The following is an 18094-nucleotide window of genomic DNA, read 5'->3' as shown; positions in this document are numbered from 1 at the left end:
TTTTGTTATGTGTGAATCACCACACGAGTGATCCAGATAGTGTTATGTCAATCACTCTACCATTCAAACCGAGCTGTGAATCTCATCTAAAAACTCGTTTTAAGTATGAATAAAGATACCTTTTCTTTTTTGTTTTTTTTTTTGTTTAGAGAAATGAAAGAATGATGAAAACTTATCTGACATAAAAAATTGTTGACGCTTTTTGTTGTAATATGGATCAGTTTCCAATTTCTTGAATTTCCCTTGTCTATCATCTCCTCATCACACAACGAATTGATATCAGTGGAAAACAAGATCATTTGAACCCATTAATAAAGCGAAGAATTGTAATAGAGGTTGTTATAGGCATTGGGTGATTATTTGAACATTTGATTATGAAAAAAACTGACACAAATCCCGTCTTCATGGCCTTTAAAGAAAAAAACTAGAACATTTGATTTTTATAACGTATCTAATTTAAGAAAATATAAGCCAGTTTTTGTGAAATTCTGAATTTTGCAAATTTAGTGAACATGGAATTGAATTATCGTTTAGATTATGATTTCAAACAGGGCTTTATCATTAAGAGTTTTACAACATAAAAAAAATAGCACACGAAAAAAAATAAATGAAGAAGCAAAAAAAAAAACAAAAAACAACAAGCAAAAAAAACTTGACTATAAACGGCAACCTGTCATGTCCCCTTTTCTCACTATCTCCATTTAAAAGCAGTTTTCAGTTAAATATAATTTTAAAGGGATGTGTAGAATATGAATATTGTGCCTCCAGTTTTGTGAGGTTTGAGAGGGAAAAGATTAGAGCATAAAAGAATGGAGAATAATGTTGAAATTGGTTGCTGTGACCATATTTGAATTTGTGTTTTAATTTCTCAGTATTCTGTTTTATTTTAGTTTATTTATTTATGTATTTGTTTAATTGTTTAGTTATTTTGATAATTAATGGGCATGGTTGGAGTTATACTTCCTTTTCATGAATTTACATGTTTCATACACAATGAAATGCTTTGTGTTTAATTTATTTCATAACTTTGACACAGACATCTAAATCTGATTAGTTTATCCAAAGACTCTAGTAATAGTTATAGATTGATGTGTAATGATATGTTACCTTATTCCAGTTTATGCATGGCTTTTGATGTTCTAATCAATAGAGACTCTTAATGTTTTGATTTTGTGGAAGAAAAATCAGAAATTAAAAAAAAAATGTTTTCAAGCTCTAAGACATAATACAGCAACTAAACTGTAATTGAATAATATTAATCTGTTTCGATTATTAATTTGTTTTCAGTGTGTGCATGAATTTGAGACACACGATAGCATTGGATCCCTATGTCCTGGCCACAAGTTTTCTGTTTTCTTTTTTTTTGTTGATAAATCATAATTTTAATGTCGTTCTTAAATTATAGTCAGAAAATAACCTTTGATTTTACAGCAACCAACTATCAAAGATCTCATTCTGTACAGTATTGACATAGCCAAAGGTATGGAATACTTATCCGGCCTTAAATTTGTACACAGAGATCTCGCTGCCAGGAATTGCATGTAAGTTTATGTTTATAAATCTCACAAGACAAAAGGGTGAATGGTTTCTTGGTCTCTTCCTTTTTTCGTCTTCCTCTACTGCTTTACTTTCAAACAACTTAAATTAATCATCAGGTCAACGACATGGAGGAATTAAGAATGTTTTGTGTGTGCTTGTTATGTGTGTGTGTGTGTGTGTGTGTGTACTTGTCATGTGTGTGTGTGTGCTTATCATGTTTGTGTGTGTGTGTGTGTTTTAAAAAAATCCCTTTATTCGTGCCATTGGGGAAATTTGCCTCCTAGGGTCTATTCCGATGGAAGACTGGAATAACTCATGCATCAGCCGCAGTGCAGCGACGCAAACTGAGCTAGGACGAGGTGACTTGCTCAAGGTCACACAGTATTTGAACTTGGTACCTTTTGGGTATGAAGCAAAGACTGTACCGCTGAGCCACAACGTCCGATTAAAAATTCGTTTTTATTAATAAGTTTTGTGTGTGTGTGTGTGTGTGTGTGTGTGTGTGTGAGTGAGAGAGAGAGAGAGAGAGAGAGAGAGAGAGAGAGAGAGAGAGAGAGAGAGAGAGAGAGAGAGAGAGAGAGAGAGAGAGAGAGAGAGAATTAAAAGACATAGAAATATGATAATGCAACAATGGTTGTAATTCCTTCCCAGCTTTTGCATGGTATTTTATTATTATTTTGCAGTCTTGTTGGACATTTAACCTTTTTTTGTGACGGCTGTAGAATTTTTTGTTTGTTTTTTATACAGTGTTTTTATTAATAATTCATTTACTAGAAAAAATTGTCGAATATCAAAGCCAGTGAAATCACATCCCACAATTAATTTTTTTCTTCTCTCGACTCTTGAATTATGTATTGTTTTTTTTACCCGCTAATCCGGCATAATTTGCCAAGAAAATCAGTGAAAATGAAATTACAATCATCTAATTTCGTCATGTGAAGCATTATAAAAGTCTAAAATTTCATATATGTAATTGTTACACATTGGAAATAAATTCTTTTTATGGAATTTCATGACATTAATAAGCTAACAAAGTCAAATGAAAATAGTAACATGTATGCTTGATGGCTAACATCAATATTCAGTTATTTTGAAGAGCCATGGCAGGATTTCAATGTCATCAGTTTCTGACGCTCAAGCAACAAAATCAGAACAGAAATTGCGTTTTAAAGCGTGGAAAATGCGCCAAAAGTCATTTCTGCTATTCCATTGATGTTTGACTGTAAAATTTAAACTATTTTTCATCGTCTACCCCAGGGAATTGGATAAAATTTAAGCATTTCACAGTTTATATAATAAATTAATGTTTAATGTCTTTTGGTTTTGGTTGTTACAATAGTGACCGTTTTGGCACAGTCTCAAGTGTGGGCGGTTTGGCTTTTACATTTCTAGAGGCTTGATGAGTCAGGACTAGTAGGGTAGTGTATAAATTACTGAGTTCATTTTTACCGAACGGAAGGTGCTAATATAAATGCTTAGTCAAAATTAAAAAGCTAAAACAAAATAGGGATTTCTATTTTTCTTGTTTGAATGTAGATCTAGTTTCTATCCTCGCTCGTCAAATCCAGATCCAAGGCTCTCCCTATTGCAGTAGGTTTTGATTCCATTATCTCCGCTAATGACTTGACGTCGCCACCTCTACTGTTTTCAGTTTTGAATTGTTATTGTTATTACAATTATCATATGGTTGGAGAAATTTCCCTCTTTGAACTGTTACAGCATTTATACAAAAACTTTTCAACTTCATCAAAGAGCTTAAAATCTTGATTTTCTCAAAAGAAGCTTGGTAATGTAAATGTTGCTGCTTGAAGCTCGAAGAAATAATAACAATGTGAAATTGAATGTAAGCTTTGATTTAATTACAAAAACAGATCAAATGAATGTTTCGGGTTTCCCCTTTATCAACAGACAGGATGAATGAAACACCACAGATGAATGAGATAATGTGGTAGTGGCGTTGTTAAGATGAATAAACTGATGATGCCCATCAATGTTTTGCTTATTCATCTTAACAACGCCACTACCACATTATCTCATTCATCTGTAGTGTTTCATTCATCCTGTGTGTTGATAAAGGGGAAACCTGAAACGTTCATTTGATCTGTTTTTGTAATTAAATTGAAGTTTACATTCAATTTCACATTGCTATTTCTCAAAAGAAGCTTGGGAAGTTAGCTGTATAATGTTGGTCCTTCATACTTACCCCCCGAGACTCAATCCCTACCCAAGTTCAACATATATTATAATAATTTACTTTAATCCCTATATCTCTTTGATTGTAGGTTAGATGAAGAGTTGCATGTCAGAGTGGCAGACTTTGGTTTAGCTCGAGACATTTACGAGCGAGATTATTACTGCTCTGACAACAAGAAAGCCAAATTGCCTGTCAAGTGGATGGCCATTGAATCGTTGGAGAAAGGAAATTATAGTGCCAAATCTGATGTGGTAGGTTTGATGGTTTTTTATTCTATAAAAAATGTTTAACTATTCACATTCTATTCCCCCATTTATTTATTTATTTTTAATCATGGATTTTTTTTGTTTGAGTCCCCTTTTCTTCTTCCTTTTGTACTTTATATAAACTGGCCAGATCATTCAAACAGACTTAACTCACTCAACACTAACAACGACTAGTTTTTAGTTTTTGCATGGTAATGGTAGTTGACTAAAACTATCTATGTACATGCTCATTTTTAATATATTTTTTTCCAATTTTGAAAAGTAGCAAAAATCTCTAGGATTGAGTGAGTTAAACTGCTGATGTGCATGTAGAAAAAAAAAGTAAATGAATAAATGAAGTTTGGAGGTATCCACCTGATTGTACAGGTCTGGACATTGATTATATTATCACGAAGCATTTATTAATGGTTCAGATGGTTTTTGTATCATGTCAGTCTTGAAACTCCATTAAGGATTGTGCTTTGTCCCCAGTTAATTGTTTGTTATTATTGAGTTGACTCCTCCGTTATGACATAAAGTGAAAAAAAATGACAGCTTCATTGTTACCACTAATTTGGGATGATGAGATTAGATGGTTCAGTCTGAGCTCGGAATATGACGTAAAGGACTAAATGAGTCAAGTGGAAGCCATTTTTTTTTTTTGTCGCAATAAGATTTTGGAATGTGGGAGGAGGTTGTTAATAAAAATAAAATTAAAGAACACCTGCCAACATTCTAAATTATTAGTTTATTTACTTTTATTTTTGGTTAAGCTGCCTAGTAGAATTTTTGACTGATTTTCCTTTCTGCCTGCCATCCCACAGTGGTCGTTTGGTGTTGTTCTGTGGGAGCTGATGACAAGGGGTGCTATGCCGTACCCAGAGGTGGACAATTGGGATATCACAAGATACCTGAAAGCTGGAAGACGCATGCCCCATCCACAGTTCTGTCCAGACCCCCTGTAAGTTTATATACACACATGTTTTCTAGGCATAGAACTCAAAAATTAATTACAGTCCTGTGAATTGTGAAACATTTTCCTTTTCGTAGGCAGCAAAGCGACTGTTAACATTTAACAGGGAATGAGTTCCTTTCCAATCATAAAATATTCCATGACTTATGTGGATATAATGGCAGGCCTGGTCTGTTTGTCACCAGGAGAATGATAACAGCACAGAGTTAAAGTGTTACATGCACTTATAAATTTCTTAAACCTTCAGGTTAACAGATCATCTGGGTGGGGTCCTTGAACCTCCCATGGTGGGTAGGAGGCCCCTGTATCTGTTTTCTGAGTTGCTTTTTATCTTTGTTTTGGAATGGAATCACTTGGTTTTGTCCTGACCCTTACCGGAGTCCTTGGCTGAGGGGGACACAGTCAAATGTATAGAATTAGTTTGGAGAGATGATATTATTTTCCTTGTAAAGCATCTCTCTGTTATGAATGGTTGCATTGTTTGGAACCTATTAATAGTTTATAAACGTTTGAGTGTTTTCCTCTTAGTGTGTTCCTAGGCTTCTATTTGGATGAGACTTTTCGGTGATCTCAAACTAAGTACACTGCTAGTTTGTTCTTGGAATCTACATCTGTTCCCTAATTGAACCACCCCCCTTTTGTTTCACTTTTACGTTTGTGCTTTTAATTGTTAATCTAGAATTCTTTGACTATCCCATTTACTTCCTATTTAATGGCCTTGATAAAAACCCTTCGAAACAAACAACAAAACGACCATCATCTTTGTTTTTCAGATATGACATAATGATGGAGTGCTGGCACGCTAATCCTGCAGACAGACCCACATTTGGCCAATTGGTGACGGACATCAGAGACATGGTGGAGCAAATCATGCACCAAACTGGTGTCAGTAACAGAAATATTCAAACTACATATGTCAACATTGGAGAATGCAACAATTACTACTATAGAGATGAGATACCTGTCGCTGAAGATACGACTCAGGACTCCACAAGAAGTAATAAGACATTGGCATCATCAGCAAGAACAGCAGCACAAGCAGCAAAGAGATCAAACAGTAACAATGGTGCCGGTGTCAGTGCCAAGGGTGCTACGGCAATTGCTGCAAAAGATATTGATGCTGCAGATGATGGTGATGATGCAAACGAACCGACAGAAACTACAGCACTACGAGTATGATTTTCATAACCGATATCAGGCCTGCCATTTATACATATAAAACTGTTATTTACACACATATTATATTTTTGACTCCTACTTGCCCAGCTTATTTGGTTTCCCCTCCTTGGATACTTATGACATTTTAGAAAAAATCAATCACTTAATATTTCTGTTTCATGTTTGAACTCTTCCACATCTATGATCCACTGCTCTTATATGGTATTATGTCAGGGATGGACTTGTTGATAAAAATGGTATTTAAAGTGAAAACTTTATGATCAAATAGTTTTAGAAACTTCATTTGTTCTTTTAAATCTTCTTAAATCAGAACTGGTTATTATACCATATTTATGCAGTAGGCCATATTTGTTTGTAGAGCAAATAGACAGCTTGAATAATAAGTTAGACACATTTTTTTTTCTTGAAATTTAGTTAGTTTTTATTTCTTTTTTTCTCCTTTTTTTTGTGTGTGTGTGAGGAAGCGCAGATTTTGTTTGCTGCTTGGGCATGTCTGATGTCCTTTTTCAATTCTTTTTTTTTTTCATATTTATCGGTCTGATGCAGGAATTTATGAACATTTTTTTTGGGGGGGGGGGGGGGGGGGATAATGTTTAGTTCCAAAGACTGGCGTCCAGTTTATTATTATTATTATTATTATTATTATTATTATTATTATTATTATATTATTATTATTATTATTATTATTATTATTATTATTATTATTATTATTATTATTATTATTATATTATTATTATTATATATTATTTATTATTATTATTAATTATTTATTATTATTATTATATTATTTTATTATTATTATTATTATTATTATTATTATTATTATTATTATTATTATTATTATTATTATTATTATTATTGTGTATTATTATTATTATTGTTATTGCTTATTATTATGTATTGTTTATCGTTAATTTATTATATATTTTGTTATTATTATTATTATTATTATTATTATTATTATTATTATTATTATTATTATTATTTTTATTATTTATTATTATTATTATTATTATTATTATTATTATTATTGTTATTATTATTATTGTTTATTATTATTATTATTTATTATTATTATATTATTATTATATTATTATTATTATTTTGTTGTTGTTGTTGTTGTTGTTGTTGTTGTTGTTATTATTATTATTGTTATTGCTATTATTATTATTGTTGTTGTTTTTCTCGTTCTGAATTTTAATCTTACTCGAAGTCGACTCAATTCTGAGTATTTGTATTTGAGGACAGAGAGATTTATCCAATGTCGTAGCCATTGTTGTCAATAATGATAACAGTATTAATTAACTATTTGTCATTAATATTAATTATATAGCTATCATTAATTTAAATGATTTTTATTGTATATATGTATTTTTATATATCTAAAATCTGTTATCCATATTGAGTAGTTTGGTGATCCAATAAAAGCTGCCAAGTATTTTATCCTTTGATATTTACTTACAATAGTTTTCAACATTAAAGAGTTATCGTCATGCCGTAGGTACCAGGTATCACGTATCACCTATAATGCTGTATCACTTGAATGGCTAATTAGAAAAAGGATTTATTTTGGTGTAAACAAAACAATTCCATCAGTACACCAAAAATATACGTGATATGGGGTGCTTAGGGTGTAAGTCGCTGTTTTCATTTTCGTTTGAATTATGATACTATCAACTATTTATTGATAAGAGTCATGTGATACCAGGGATTAGGTATCCATGAGCACAAAGGACAAGTTCAAAAGTTTATTTTTAGGCAATTGCCAATATAACTCATACAAGAATATAATATTTTCATCAAAACAAATCAAGTAAGAAACGAAAACAAACTTTGATGGTTTGACTCATCAAATATCAGAACTTCTTTAAGTCTATAGGGCAAACCAATTTTGTGGTTTGCGATTGAATCACACATTCTATTAAATTAACTTATTTTTACTTTTGGGATGCTGTAACTCTGTAGACAAATCAGACAGAGAAACAGACCCCTTTCTGATATTGGTTTCAACAGCTTATAACATACCTGCCGAATTTTACGAATTATTTGTAATTTTACAAATTTTAGACAAATTTCATGGCCAAATACGAAATTTTATGGAAAATTACGAAATTTTAATTCTTGGTAATAGTTAAATAATAATAATGATAAGAAGAAGAACTACTACTACTACTACTACTACTACTACTACTACTACTTCTACTACTACTACTACTACTACTACTACTACTACTACTAAAATAATGATAATAATAATAATAATATTATTATTATTATTATTATTATGGTTGTTGGTACACAATTTCAGAAATTACAAATTCCCTCATCAAATTACTAAAAATTGACATAAAAATTACAAAATTTTAAGTTTTCAATTTGGCATGTCTGTTATAATTATTCTTTTCCAGGCCTGCCTACTAAAACTAAAATTTCGTCATATTACGAATTTTTGGCTCTAACCTAAGAACTATACAAAGATCTTGACTTCTATAAAACAACTGTAAATGATGTTTTTTGTACCAGAGCCGGTATATAAGCTTAGGATTCATTTTTTTGTGTGGATCAGTCTAACCGACCTAATACCATTTGCGATGACCTTGTTAAAAGGTTGCAATGTTTATTCCATGTTTTGTTTGTAGTCAACGAAGCACTTTATGTAGTCAAAAGTCTGGCTCAGTTTAAAAAATCCATTTTATGTGTTGAGTGATGTTATACACGTTATATAGACCAAAATATTTAAATCATTTATAATGGCACATATACAAATACTTACGCAAATATAAATAATGCATGATTGGAATGGATTATGAGGGGAGTCTGTTTACCTGCTAAGGAATCTTTGACTGTGTGCATGTTTGTGCGTGTGCTTGTTTGTTATGAATATGTGTGTTTCTGTGTGTGCATGCATGTGATTGCGTGTGAAGGCGAGGTTCACAGCATTTCCAAGCAGAGAGAGAGAGAGAGAGAGAGAGAGAGAGAGAGAGAGAGAGAGAGAGAGAGAGAGAGAGGGGGAGAGGGGGGGGGGGGGGGGGGGGGGAGATTGGGGGAATGGAGGGGCATCAGCATTTACTAAACAAAAATTGTCAATATGTCAATATATTTATTTTTTGTGTTTGTTATAGTTTATGACTGTTGTCATATTTATTATTATTAGGTTTTTGTCTTCAAGCATAATGAAGTTTTGTTTTTTTATCATAATTGTAATTATATTGAATATTTTATATATTTAATCACATTGCCAAAGCCCTTTGAAAATAGATGAGAACTTTGTGGTCTTGAATAGAAAAAAAACAAAACACTTTTTTGTTTGTTGCTATTGTTATGTACCTTATCATGTGTATGGGACCTGTGGTCGATATTTAGGATCATGGATCTCGAATTCTCACTATTTTTTGTTTATACAAATGAATATTAAATGATGTTCACTTCTTGTATTGAATGAATTGGTATAATAATGATGAATGATCCCTTGTATGCCATTGGATATTGTCATAATAAAAGATGGTATTTTTAAGGATCGTGTAACAGCTCAGAATGAATGACCTGCAATGGGAGCCATCTAAAATTACATTTTCATGTGTTTGAGGTCATTGGTCACAGTGGAATATGTGCTCAAGGTGACCCACATAGTGAAAAGTGTTCACTGTTTTTGAAAAATCTTACATCACGATTGGTCATTTCGTTCAGGTTGACACATGGGTATGTTTACAACTTTCATAAACAAAGCAGCGTGTTTACATCTCTGAAGATATATTAAATCGTTGGACAGCAACAAATCATGTGATTGATGACTTGGTTGGACAAAAACATGAATATAGATCGCTCCCATTAACCAGTTAACTTTTATACTCTGGAAAGACACGTATTTTGAAAAATTGGCCAGATCCATTCGTTCTTCAAATATCGATTGGTTTAAATGTCAATGATTCTCTTAAACCTGGGACCAAAGAAAAGAAAAGCATTCAATATCGCTCTGATGAGACCTTTTGGAGTAGGAGCTAGAATTACAATAAGGATATTAATGATAATTATATTTATTTGATTTTGTAAAGTGCTGCTTAAGGGGCGGTTTGGGTCTTTTCTAAAAAAAATTTAATAACCTTTATTGGGCGGTTTTAAACATTCTGTATCATCAATATAGGTAAAAAAACAACATTTATAGTGAAAATTTTTAATTATCTGTGTTCATACCCATTTTGCGATCTAATTTGGGGGTCTGACATAAAAAAATATAACAATCTTGTGGCAAACGTTCCACAAAAACTAATGAAGGAATGACCTCCATATTCTTCCCTCTTGTCAACATTGTACCATATTGTGTCACCATAGAGAGATTTTACGGCTTTAGCTTATGGAATTTTTATTAGATCATTACAAAGTTGAGAATCAAATTGTTATGACAAAATTGATGTAAAAAATTCAGATTTAGGATTATAATTTAAAATTCACAAATCTTATCAAAAAAATCTCTCTATGGTGACATAATACATTATCTCTGTGATAACCGTGGAAATTTTCAGACAATTCCATCGAATAGATTCTGAGAAACGTTTGACACAGTTTCCCATACCCTTACAAAAATGACATATTGAGAAAATAGCAAAATAGCTTCCCGTTTTTCACACATTTCTTACTACCTGTACCATTTTCGACTGTGTATTTCGTGCCTTTATAGTCTACTTTAAGAATTTGGACTTCAATTATATTATTTCTAAGATAATAAAATATCATTTTCCACCAAAATCTCAAAATCAAATTTTCGAAGGATTTTCCTAATAATTAGACCCAAACCGCCCCTTAAATTCATCCAAACAAGCTTTATTTTGTTTTCGCAAATTAGTTTTATGATGGCCTACATTGTATATTTTCCTGGGTAGGGTCCTTTGACCTCCCATAGTGGACAAGAGGTCACTGCTGTGTCTGCTATCCACCTATATCTGTTTTCCGAGTTGCTTTCTGTCTTTGTCCTGGAATGGAATTTCTTGGTTTTGTCCTGGCCTCTGTGGGATCCTTAGCTGAGAGGGGAACAGTCTAATGTTTATTATTAGTTTTGGAAGATGATTTTTCAATCAATGTGAACTATAGTGTTTTCAGAGTAAATTTTTTATTTGACACCTCAATCAATGTGAACTATAGTCCTTAATATTGGTCCTTGATTAAAACTGTTTCCTTTTAGCGTTCCTTCCTCTGAATAATCATATAAATTAGTAGCTATTTTCATTCATAAAATGAATAAGTACTGAAACTGGCACAATTATTTTTATGATTATGTATTTTGAAAACCAAAGGCTTTCATTCCCTTTTCATGAACTATTATATCCTACTACTATTACTACTGAGTGACAATTACATTTGTAATAGAAGTATAAGCCGGTTTATTGGGAAGGCAACCCAATTAAGTGGCGGCTATGAAATTGAGAACATTTTCAGATTTTCCATAGTTCACTGTATTTTTCCAGACTTGTGACTGGCAATGCAACTTCTAATGAAAGACCCCTTTGCATGTCGGTTTGCAACAACGTTTATCAGACAGTGACATTTCACGTCTTAATGGAAAAACCCCCCCGATACCTTAATAATCTACCTCTAACAATGAGAGACCAATCTAACTGCACATAACAGTGAATTTGCCACTCATAACGGTTGCATTAGTAAGCAGCAGATCAAGAATTCATTGTTTACCCATTCGTCTCATTGAACAAACAAACCATTTGGTGGTGACAACGTGGGTGGGGTTCCTGACCTCCCATAGTGGGCAGCTGGATGGGGTTCCTGACCTCCCATAGTGGGCAGCTGGGTGGGGTTCCTGACCTCCCATAGTGGGCAGCTGGGTGGGGTTCCTGACCTCACATAGTGGGCAGGGGGGTACATACTGTGTCTTCTATCCCCCCAACCCGTTTTCCAATTGTTTCCTGTCGTTGTCTTGGAATAAGATTACTTGGTTTTGTCCTGGCCCTGGCCGGAGTTCCTTGGCTGGGAGGGAAACAGTCGAATGTATAGTTATAGTTTTGGAAGATGATATTTTTTTCCTTGTTGTAAATCATCTCTCTGTTATGTATTATTATATTTGTTATTTTCAATGTATAATGTAAGCATTTGAGTGTATTCCTCTTTGTTGGATTTTGTGCTTGTGTCCGGATGAGACTTATAGGTGATCTCAAACTAAGTACATTGGTGGTATGCTCTTGGATTCTACATCTGATCCCTATTTGTTCCCATCTCCCCTATGTCTTACGTTTTCTTGGGTGCTTTATTTGTAATTCAAGAACTTTTTACTATCCCATTTTCTTCCTTTTTACTGGCACTGATATAACCTAAATGTGTTGCAAGCGCCATAAAACTCTTAAAAACAAAACAAAACATATTTCCACTACCATTACTACTACTACTACGTCTATTTCTACTACCATTACTACTACTACTACTACTACTACTACTACTACTACTACTACTACTACTACTACTACTACTACTACTACTACTACTACTACTACTACTACTACTACTACTACCACTACTACCACTACTACTACTACTACTACTACTACTACTACTACTACTACTTCCACCACTTCCTCTACTAATACTACAACTACTACTACTACTACTACTACTACTACTACTACTACTACTACTACTACTACTACTACTACTACTTCTACTACAACTAATATGGCTTCTACTGAAAAATGGTTTTAAATTGATATATTGAGACTTTGGATAAGAGACTGAATAATATAATATTATATTACTTGAAATCAAATGTTTTGTATGTGCCATCACATGTGCTTTGACTCACTACTTGCTGATTGTCCTCCATGTTTGGAGTTTTTTCACAGACTACTTTGTATCATCTGTACCAATCGCATTTGGGACATCCTTTTTTTCACAGACTACTTTGTATCATCTGTACCAATCGCATTTGGGACATCCTTTTTTTCACAGACTACATTGTATCATCTGTACCAATCGCATTTGGGACATCCTTTTTTTCACAGACTACTTTGTATCATCTGTACCAATCGCATTTGGGACATCCTTTTTTTCACAGACTACTTTGTATCATCTGTACCAATCGCATTTGGGACATCCTTTTTTTCACAGACTACTTTGTATCATCTGTACCAATCGCATTTGGGACATCCTATTTGTAGAGAAATTTAGATTTGAATTTATTTTTTAAAATTGTTTTGAGTTTGCTCCCTTACTTGTTTCTTGATATATGACAACATTATACACTTATATATTATACATTTAGAGGTGAAATGCAATCACAAATTATAGAAAGTTAATTATATAATATATTAGAGTCATACCGATTTATATGATTTTGCTTATTTATTTACAAGATAATATTATATTGAACCACATTGTTTTAGATCTCTAAACTGATAATTTTATATATACCCTTTGAAGTTTTGTCTTGTTGATTCTAGTACAAGTTATGACAACTTTCCAAACGTCAAATGATAAAACCAAGTCGAATATGATTCCTACAAAGAAATGAAGTGATGATGTGTTAATGTTATATATCTAATTCTGGAATTTTTCTGATTATGGTTTGAAAATACATAAACTAAATTTCAACCAAAGTCACGAAAGAGGTAATGAATTAGTGTTATAAAACGTTTGATGAGTTCTGTATTGGTGAGTTGTTAATTAAATATTACCCACAAAAAAAAAAAAGAAATGAATTGATGATATGAATATTATCTAACGATGTGAATCTTTTCTAATTTTGGAATTTTACTGATCATGATTTGAAAAGTCATGAAAGAGATAATGAATTAGTCCTTTAAAAAGTTTGATGAGTTTTGAATCAATGAGATGGATCGAGTATGACGTGACGTAATGTCACGAACAAGTAAAGTTAAAATTAAGTGGTATAGATTTATCAGAATTTCATTCTGCTCATGGATCATCTTATCTGATGGTATAAAGGTATTGAAGGATACTGAAACCTTCAAACATTTGCTAAGTACACATACTGTCAGAAAGAATAATAGGAGCAGAAGATAACAAGTAGTTGTAATATTGTTCTTTTGTCATAAACAAGACATATATAACTTTTTGTCACAGTCCTATAATCAAAACTCTCAATACTGCTGTACAATGACAGAATGCCTTTTTCTTTCTGGTTTTTTTTTCTCCCTACAGAAAAGACGGGGACCATCTTAATCTATTAATATATATAGCGCAAGCCACTTAATTAGAATAGAAATGTATAAATTGTTTCAATTAAGCAGTGTTCCAATTAACCGATTCCTTGACTGACTGTTATTATCTGAACGACCTGTCATGACTACATACATGTTTATTGTAGTCATTATCACAACAGCTATATAGACCATCACTTTCAGTCATTGGTCTAAAATTTTTATCCTCTTTTATTTTTTTTTGGGTGGGGTTTCCAAAATCCAATAGTGGGCAGGAGGCACTTACTGTGTCTTCTATCCCCTTATATCTGTTTTCCAACATTCTTTCTCTCTTTGTCTTGGAATGAGATTACTTGCTTTTTTTTTCCTGGCCCTGGTCGGATACCCTAGTTGGGAAGGTAACAGTCAAATGTATAGTTATTTTTTGAAGATGATATTTTTTGTCGTGTAAATCATCTCTCTGTTGTGTAATGTATTATTTTTTTTACATATATTATATGATTTGTAAACATTTGAGTGTGTTCCTCTTAGTGGGGATATGCGCTTGTATCAGGATGAGACATTTAGGTGATCTCAAAGTACTTTGACTGGGTGGGGTTCCTACCTCCCATAGCCGCAGGGGTATTGATGTGTCTTTATCCCTCTAATCTGTTTTTCCAATTGCTTTCTGTCTTTGTCTTGGTGAAGGATTGCTTGTTTTGTCCTGACCTTGGTCGGAGTCCTTGGCTGAGAGGGAAAATCGAATGTATAGTTAATGTTTTGGGAGATGATATTTTTTTCCTTGTAAATCATCTCTCTGTTATGCATTGTATTATGTTTAGTTACATATAATTATAGGATGGTAAGCATTTGAGTGTATTCTCTTAGTGACTTGCTTGTCTGATAGACTTTAGGTGATTCAACTAAGACTTTGTCGTGTGCTCTTGGAATCTACATCGTTCCCTATTGAACAATTTCCCTTTGTCGACCTTTTCTTTTGTGCTTAATTTGTAATTCTAGAACTTTTTACTATCCCATTTTCTTCCTTTTTACTGGCGCTGATATGACCTTAATGTGTTGCAAGCGCCGTAAAACCCTTAAAAACATAAAAACATTTTAATGATAATAATAATAAAAAAATCATCATTACATTAGTGTGAGGTGAGCATGAGGACACGAAGAGAATGAATGACAAATGACATATAAAGTAATGTTTTCTGGCCTACGAGAAAAGAGGTGTTTTGTCATTATATTTCAAACAACTCCCTATTATCACTAACATGATCTCCAAATCGAGTATGCAGGACAAATAACCAATCATAATCTCCCTTAATTGTAGTTAACGCTGATTTATCACACATTCAGCTTTGATTTTTCTCTAAACACTTAGATACTTTTATTACTATATGGCATAAATTGGGATTGACTTGTAGAATTCGTATACTTATTTATTCTCTTATTTGTTCCCAGTTCCCCTTTGTCTTACTTTCTCTTGGCTGCTTTAATTGTAATTCTAGAACTTTTTACAATCCCATTTTCTTCCTTTTTACTGGCGCTGATATAACCTAAATGTGTTGCAACCACTGTAAAACCCTTAAAAACAAAAAAAAAACATTTATTGTCTGACATTGAATAAAACATTTAATCAAAATACATGACGATGACCAACTAGAGAAAGTGAACAGAGAGTTACCTATTATTCAATAGTTCAACCAATGGAATTCCATCCTTGTTTCCTTGAACACTACTGAGGACAACTCACTTTTCACTTCCTTTTGGTTGATCGTTGGCTTGCCTTGATTGGGACCTACTTTTTAGGGAAGTGTCAGACTGTTTTTTAACTTCAGTTGGAACATAAAATGATAAGACTTTTACATGTTGCAAGAGCCGTTGTCATTCTCATGAAATATTCAACAAACTGTTTGTTTTTTTGTTTTTTTTTGTTTTTTTTTAAGTATTTAAAAACCTTGTTAGTTGCTGACCTGAAAAAAGTAAAGAACGCAATAGGCCTTACTTACTATCTATCATGACTTTGATGATGTTTTGTTCAAGAATGCCTACAAAATAAGGGAATTCGAATGCGGCAACTCAATTAATAGAATATCTCCGTTGGTCAAGGTCAAACATATTAATTTTTTATTATGTTTAAGTAATAAACAAAAATCAATATAACAGCTACATGCCAAACACGGAACGTTTCGGGACCAAAACCCTTCTTCAGCCGACAACAAAAAAACAATAAAAACATAAATACATTGCTAAAAAGTAAGATCGACGACAGAGATATGTTTGGTATTTTGTTATATTCATTTTTGTTTATTACATTTTACAGTCCACAGTTTCTTGCAGCTTAGCATCACTATTGTTTATTATGAGTTAGAATTTGCATTTGCTAACCTCATCTATCCAGCCAGCTAGCCAGCATTTGCGGGAATGATACTGACGCTGTTATGGATAGTATAATATATCCTTTTTAGAGGATGATCAACGATTATATATAACTGCCCTTTTTACATTACAGAATTACCAGGATAGACACCAGGTCCATAGGCTTTTAGAACTGCCCTTTCTGTTGAAACGTTTATTCAATATATTTATTCGCACAGATTTTTGTATTACGAATTTAACAGCTTTATTTGAAAAAATTTAATTCGGTCCTTTAATTTTAACTTTAAGGTTTCTGTTTCTGTGAAGCTGTGATTTTTCAGTATAAGCTTGAAATTGTATTTTTTATCTTTTTATAAGTATTAAATTTTTATGGGCCCATAACAATTTGGGTCATCGGACCTTCAAATATGTACACGTCGCTTTGACACCAAGATTCGACAAGGTTAAACAGAAACGTTTTAGATTTTTATAATTTAATGACTCCAGACAGTTATAATATTTATCATTTTATCTATTCTATATCTATTTGGAACGACCTGTAAACTCCTAGTTGGGACTGGGAGTTCTGTCAAATTAAAAATAATAAAATCTCTCTGTTCATCTATTTGGTTTGGTTTGATGGGTTACATAAAGGTCTGGATGAAAGTATTGTACAATTAATTGGATGTCCTACCCGCTGGGTAAAAAGCAACTGCAACTGCCAGTTTCCTGTTGAATGTAAATGTTGTTGCTCGAAGCTCGAAGAAATAAATAACAATGTGAAATTGAATGTAAGCTTCAATTTAATTCCGAAAACAGATAATATTGACGTTTCGGGTTTCCCCTTTATCAACAAAACAGGATGAATGAAACACTACAGATGAATGAGATAATGTGGTAGTGGCAACCCGAAACGTAAAACAGATAAAATGGACGTTTCGGGTTTCCCCTTTATCATGCCACTACCACATTATCTCATTCATCTGTAGTGTTTCATTCATCCTGTTTTGTCGATAAGGGGGAAACCCGAAACGTCCAGTTAATCTGTTTTAGTAATTAAATTGAAGCTTACATTCAATTTCACATTGTTATTTCGGTCTCGTGTCGAGAAATTGGGATAAAATACCATGTCTATTTTTATAGTGGACTACTTAACACTCACATGTTGGGACTGGTTATTAATTTAATATTACTGTTGCGAAAAGGCCTTAGTTAAGGAAAACATGCACCTTTTGATGTTACAAATTAAATTATTGGCAATCTTTGTATGTTATAAATATTATGTTGTTCTTGTTCCAATGTTTATGAATAAATAACTTACTATGATTACCACTTAATAGCCCGTTGGTGAAGTGTTTACTCAGTACATGCTGTGTCTTCTATCCCCTCCCATACCATTTTCCAATTGTTTCCTGTCATTGTCTTGGAATGAGATTACTTAGTTTTGTCGTGACCCTGGGCG

At 32.8% G+C, this 18094-nt stretch overlaps 1 protein-coding gene and 1 long non-coding RNA gene across 2 annotated transcripts in view; both read left to right on the top strand.

Moving 5' to 3' along the window:
• The window catches only part of LOC144971572 (hepatocyte growth factor receptor-like), a 42482-nt gene extending 36118 nt beyond the window's left edge, over positions 1-6364 (top strand). The window contains exons 19-22 of the mRNA XM_078912614.1: positions 1432-1541; positions 3822-3984; positions 4803-4939; positions 5725-6364. Of these exons, the coding sequence (XP_078768740.1) occupies positions 1432-1541; positions 3822-3984; positions 4803-4939; positions 5725-6130 (816 nt within the window). The 3' untranslated portion in view covers positions 6131-6364. The remainder of the gene's footprint in view (positions 1-1431; positions 1542-3821; positions 3985-4802; positions 4940-5724) is intronic.
• A 2814-nt stretch (positions 6365-9178) lies between these two features.
• Positions 9179-17969, top strand: LOC144971571 (uncharacterized). Its single transcript, XR_013645156.1, has 2 exons — positions 9179-11888; positions 11992-17969. It is a non-coding gene; the product is annotated as an uncharacterized LOC144971571 (long non-coding RNA).
• The last annotated feature ends 125 nt before the right edge of the window (positions 17970-18094 follow it).

The sequence above is a fragment of the Berghia stephanieae genome, chromosome 4 (genome assembly GCF_034508935.2).
Source record: "Berghia stephanieae isolate SIO BIC M18660-M18661 chromosome 4, UCSD_Bste_1.3, whole genome shotgun sequence".
Taxonomy (NCBI): domain Eukaryota; kingdom Metazoa; phylum Mollusca; class Gastropoda; order Nudibranchia; family Aeolidiidae; genus Berghia; species Berghia stephanieae.
The sequence above is the reverse complement of the archived record's forward strand: the minus strand, read 5'-3'. Positions and strand labels throughout refer to the sequence as shown.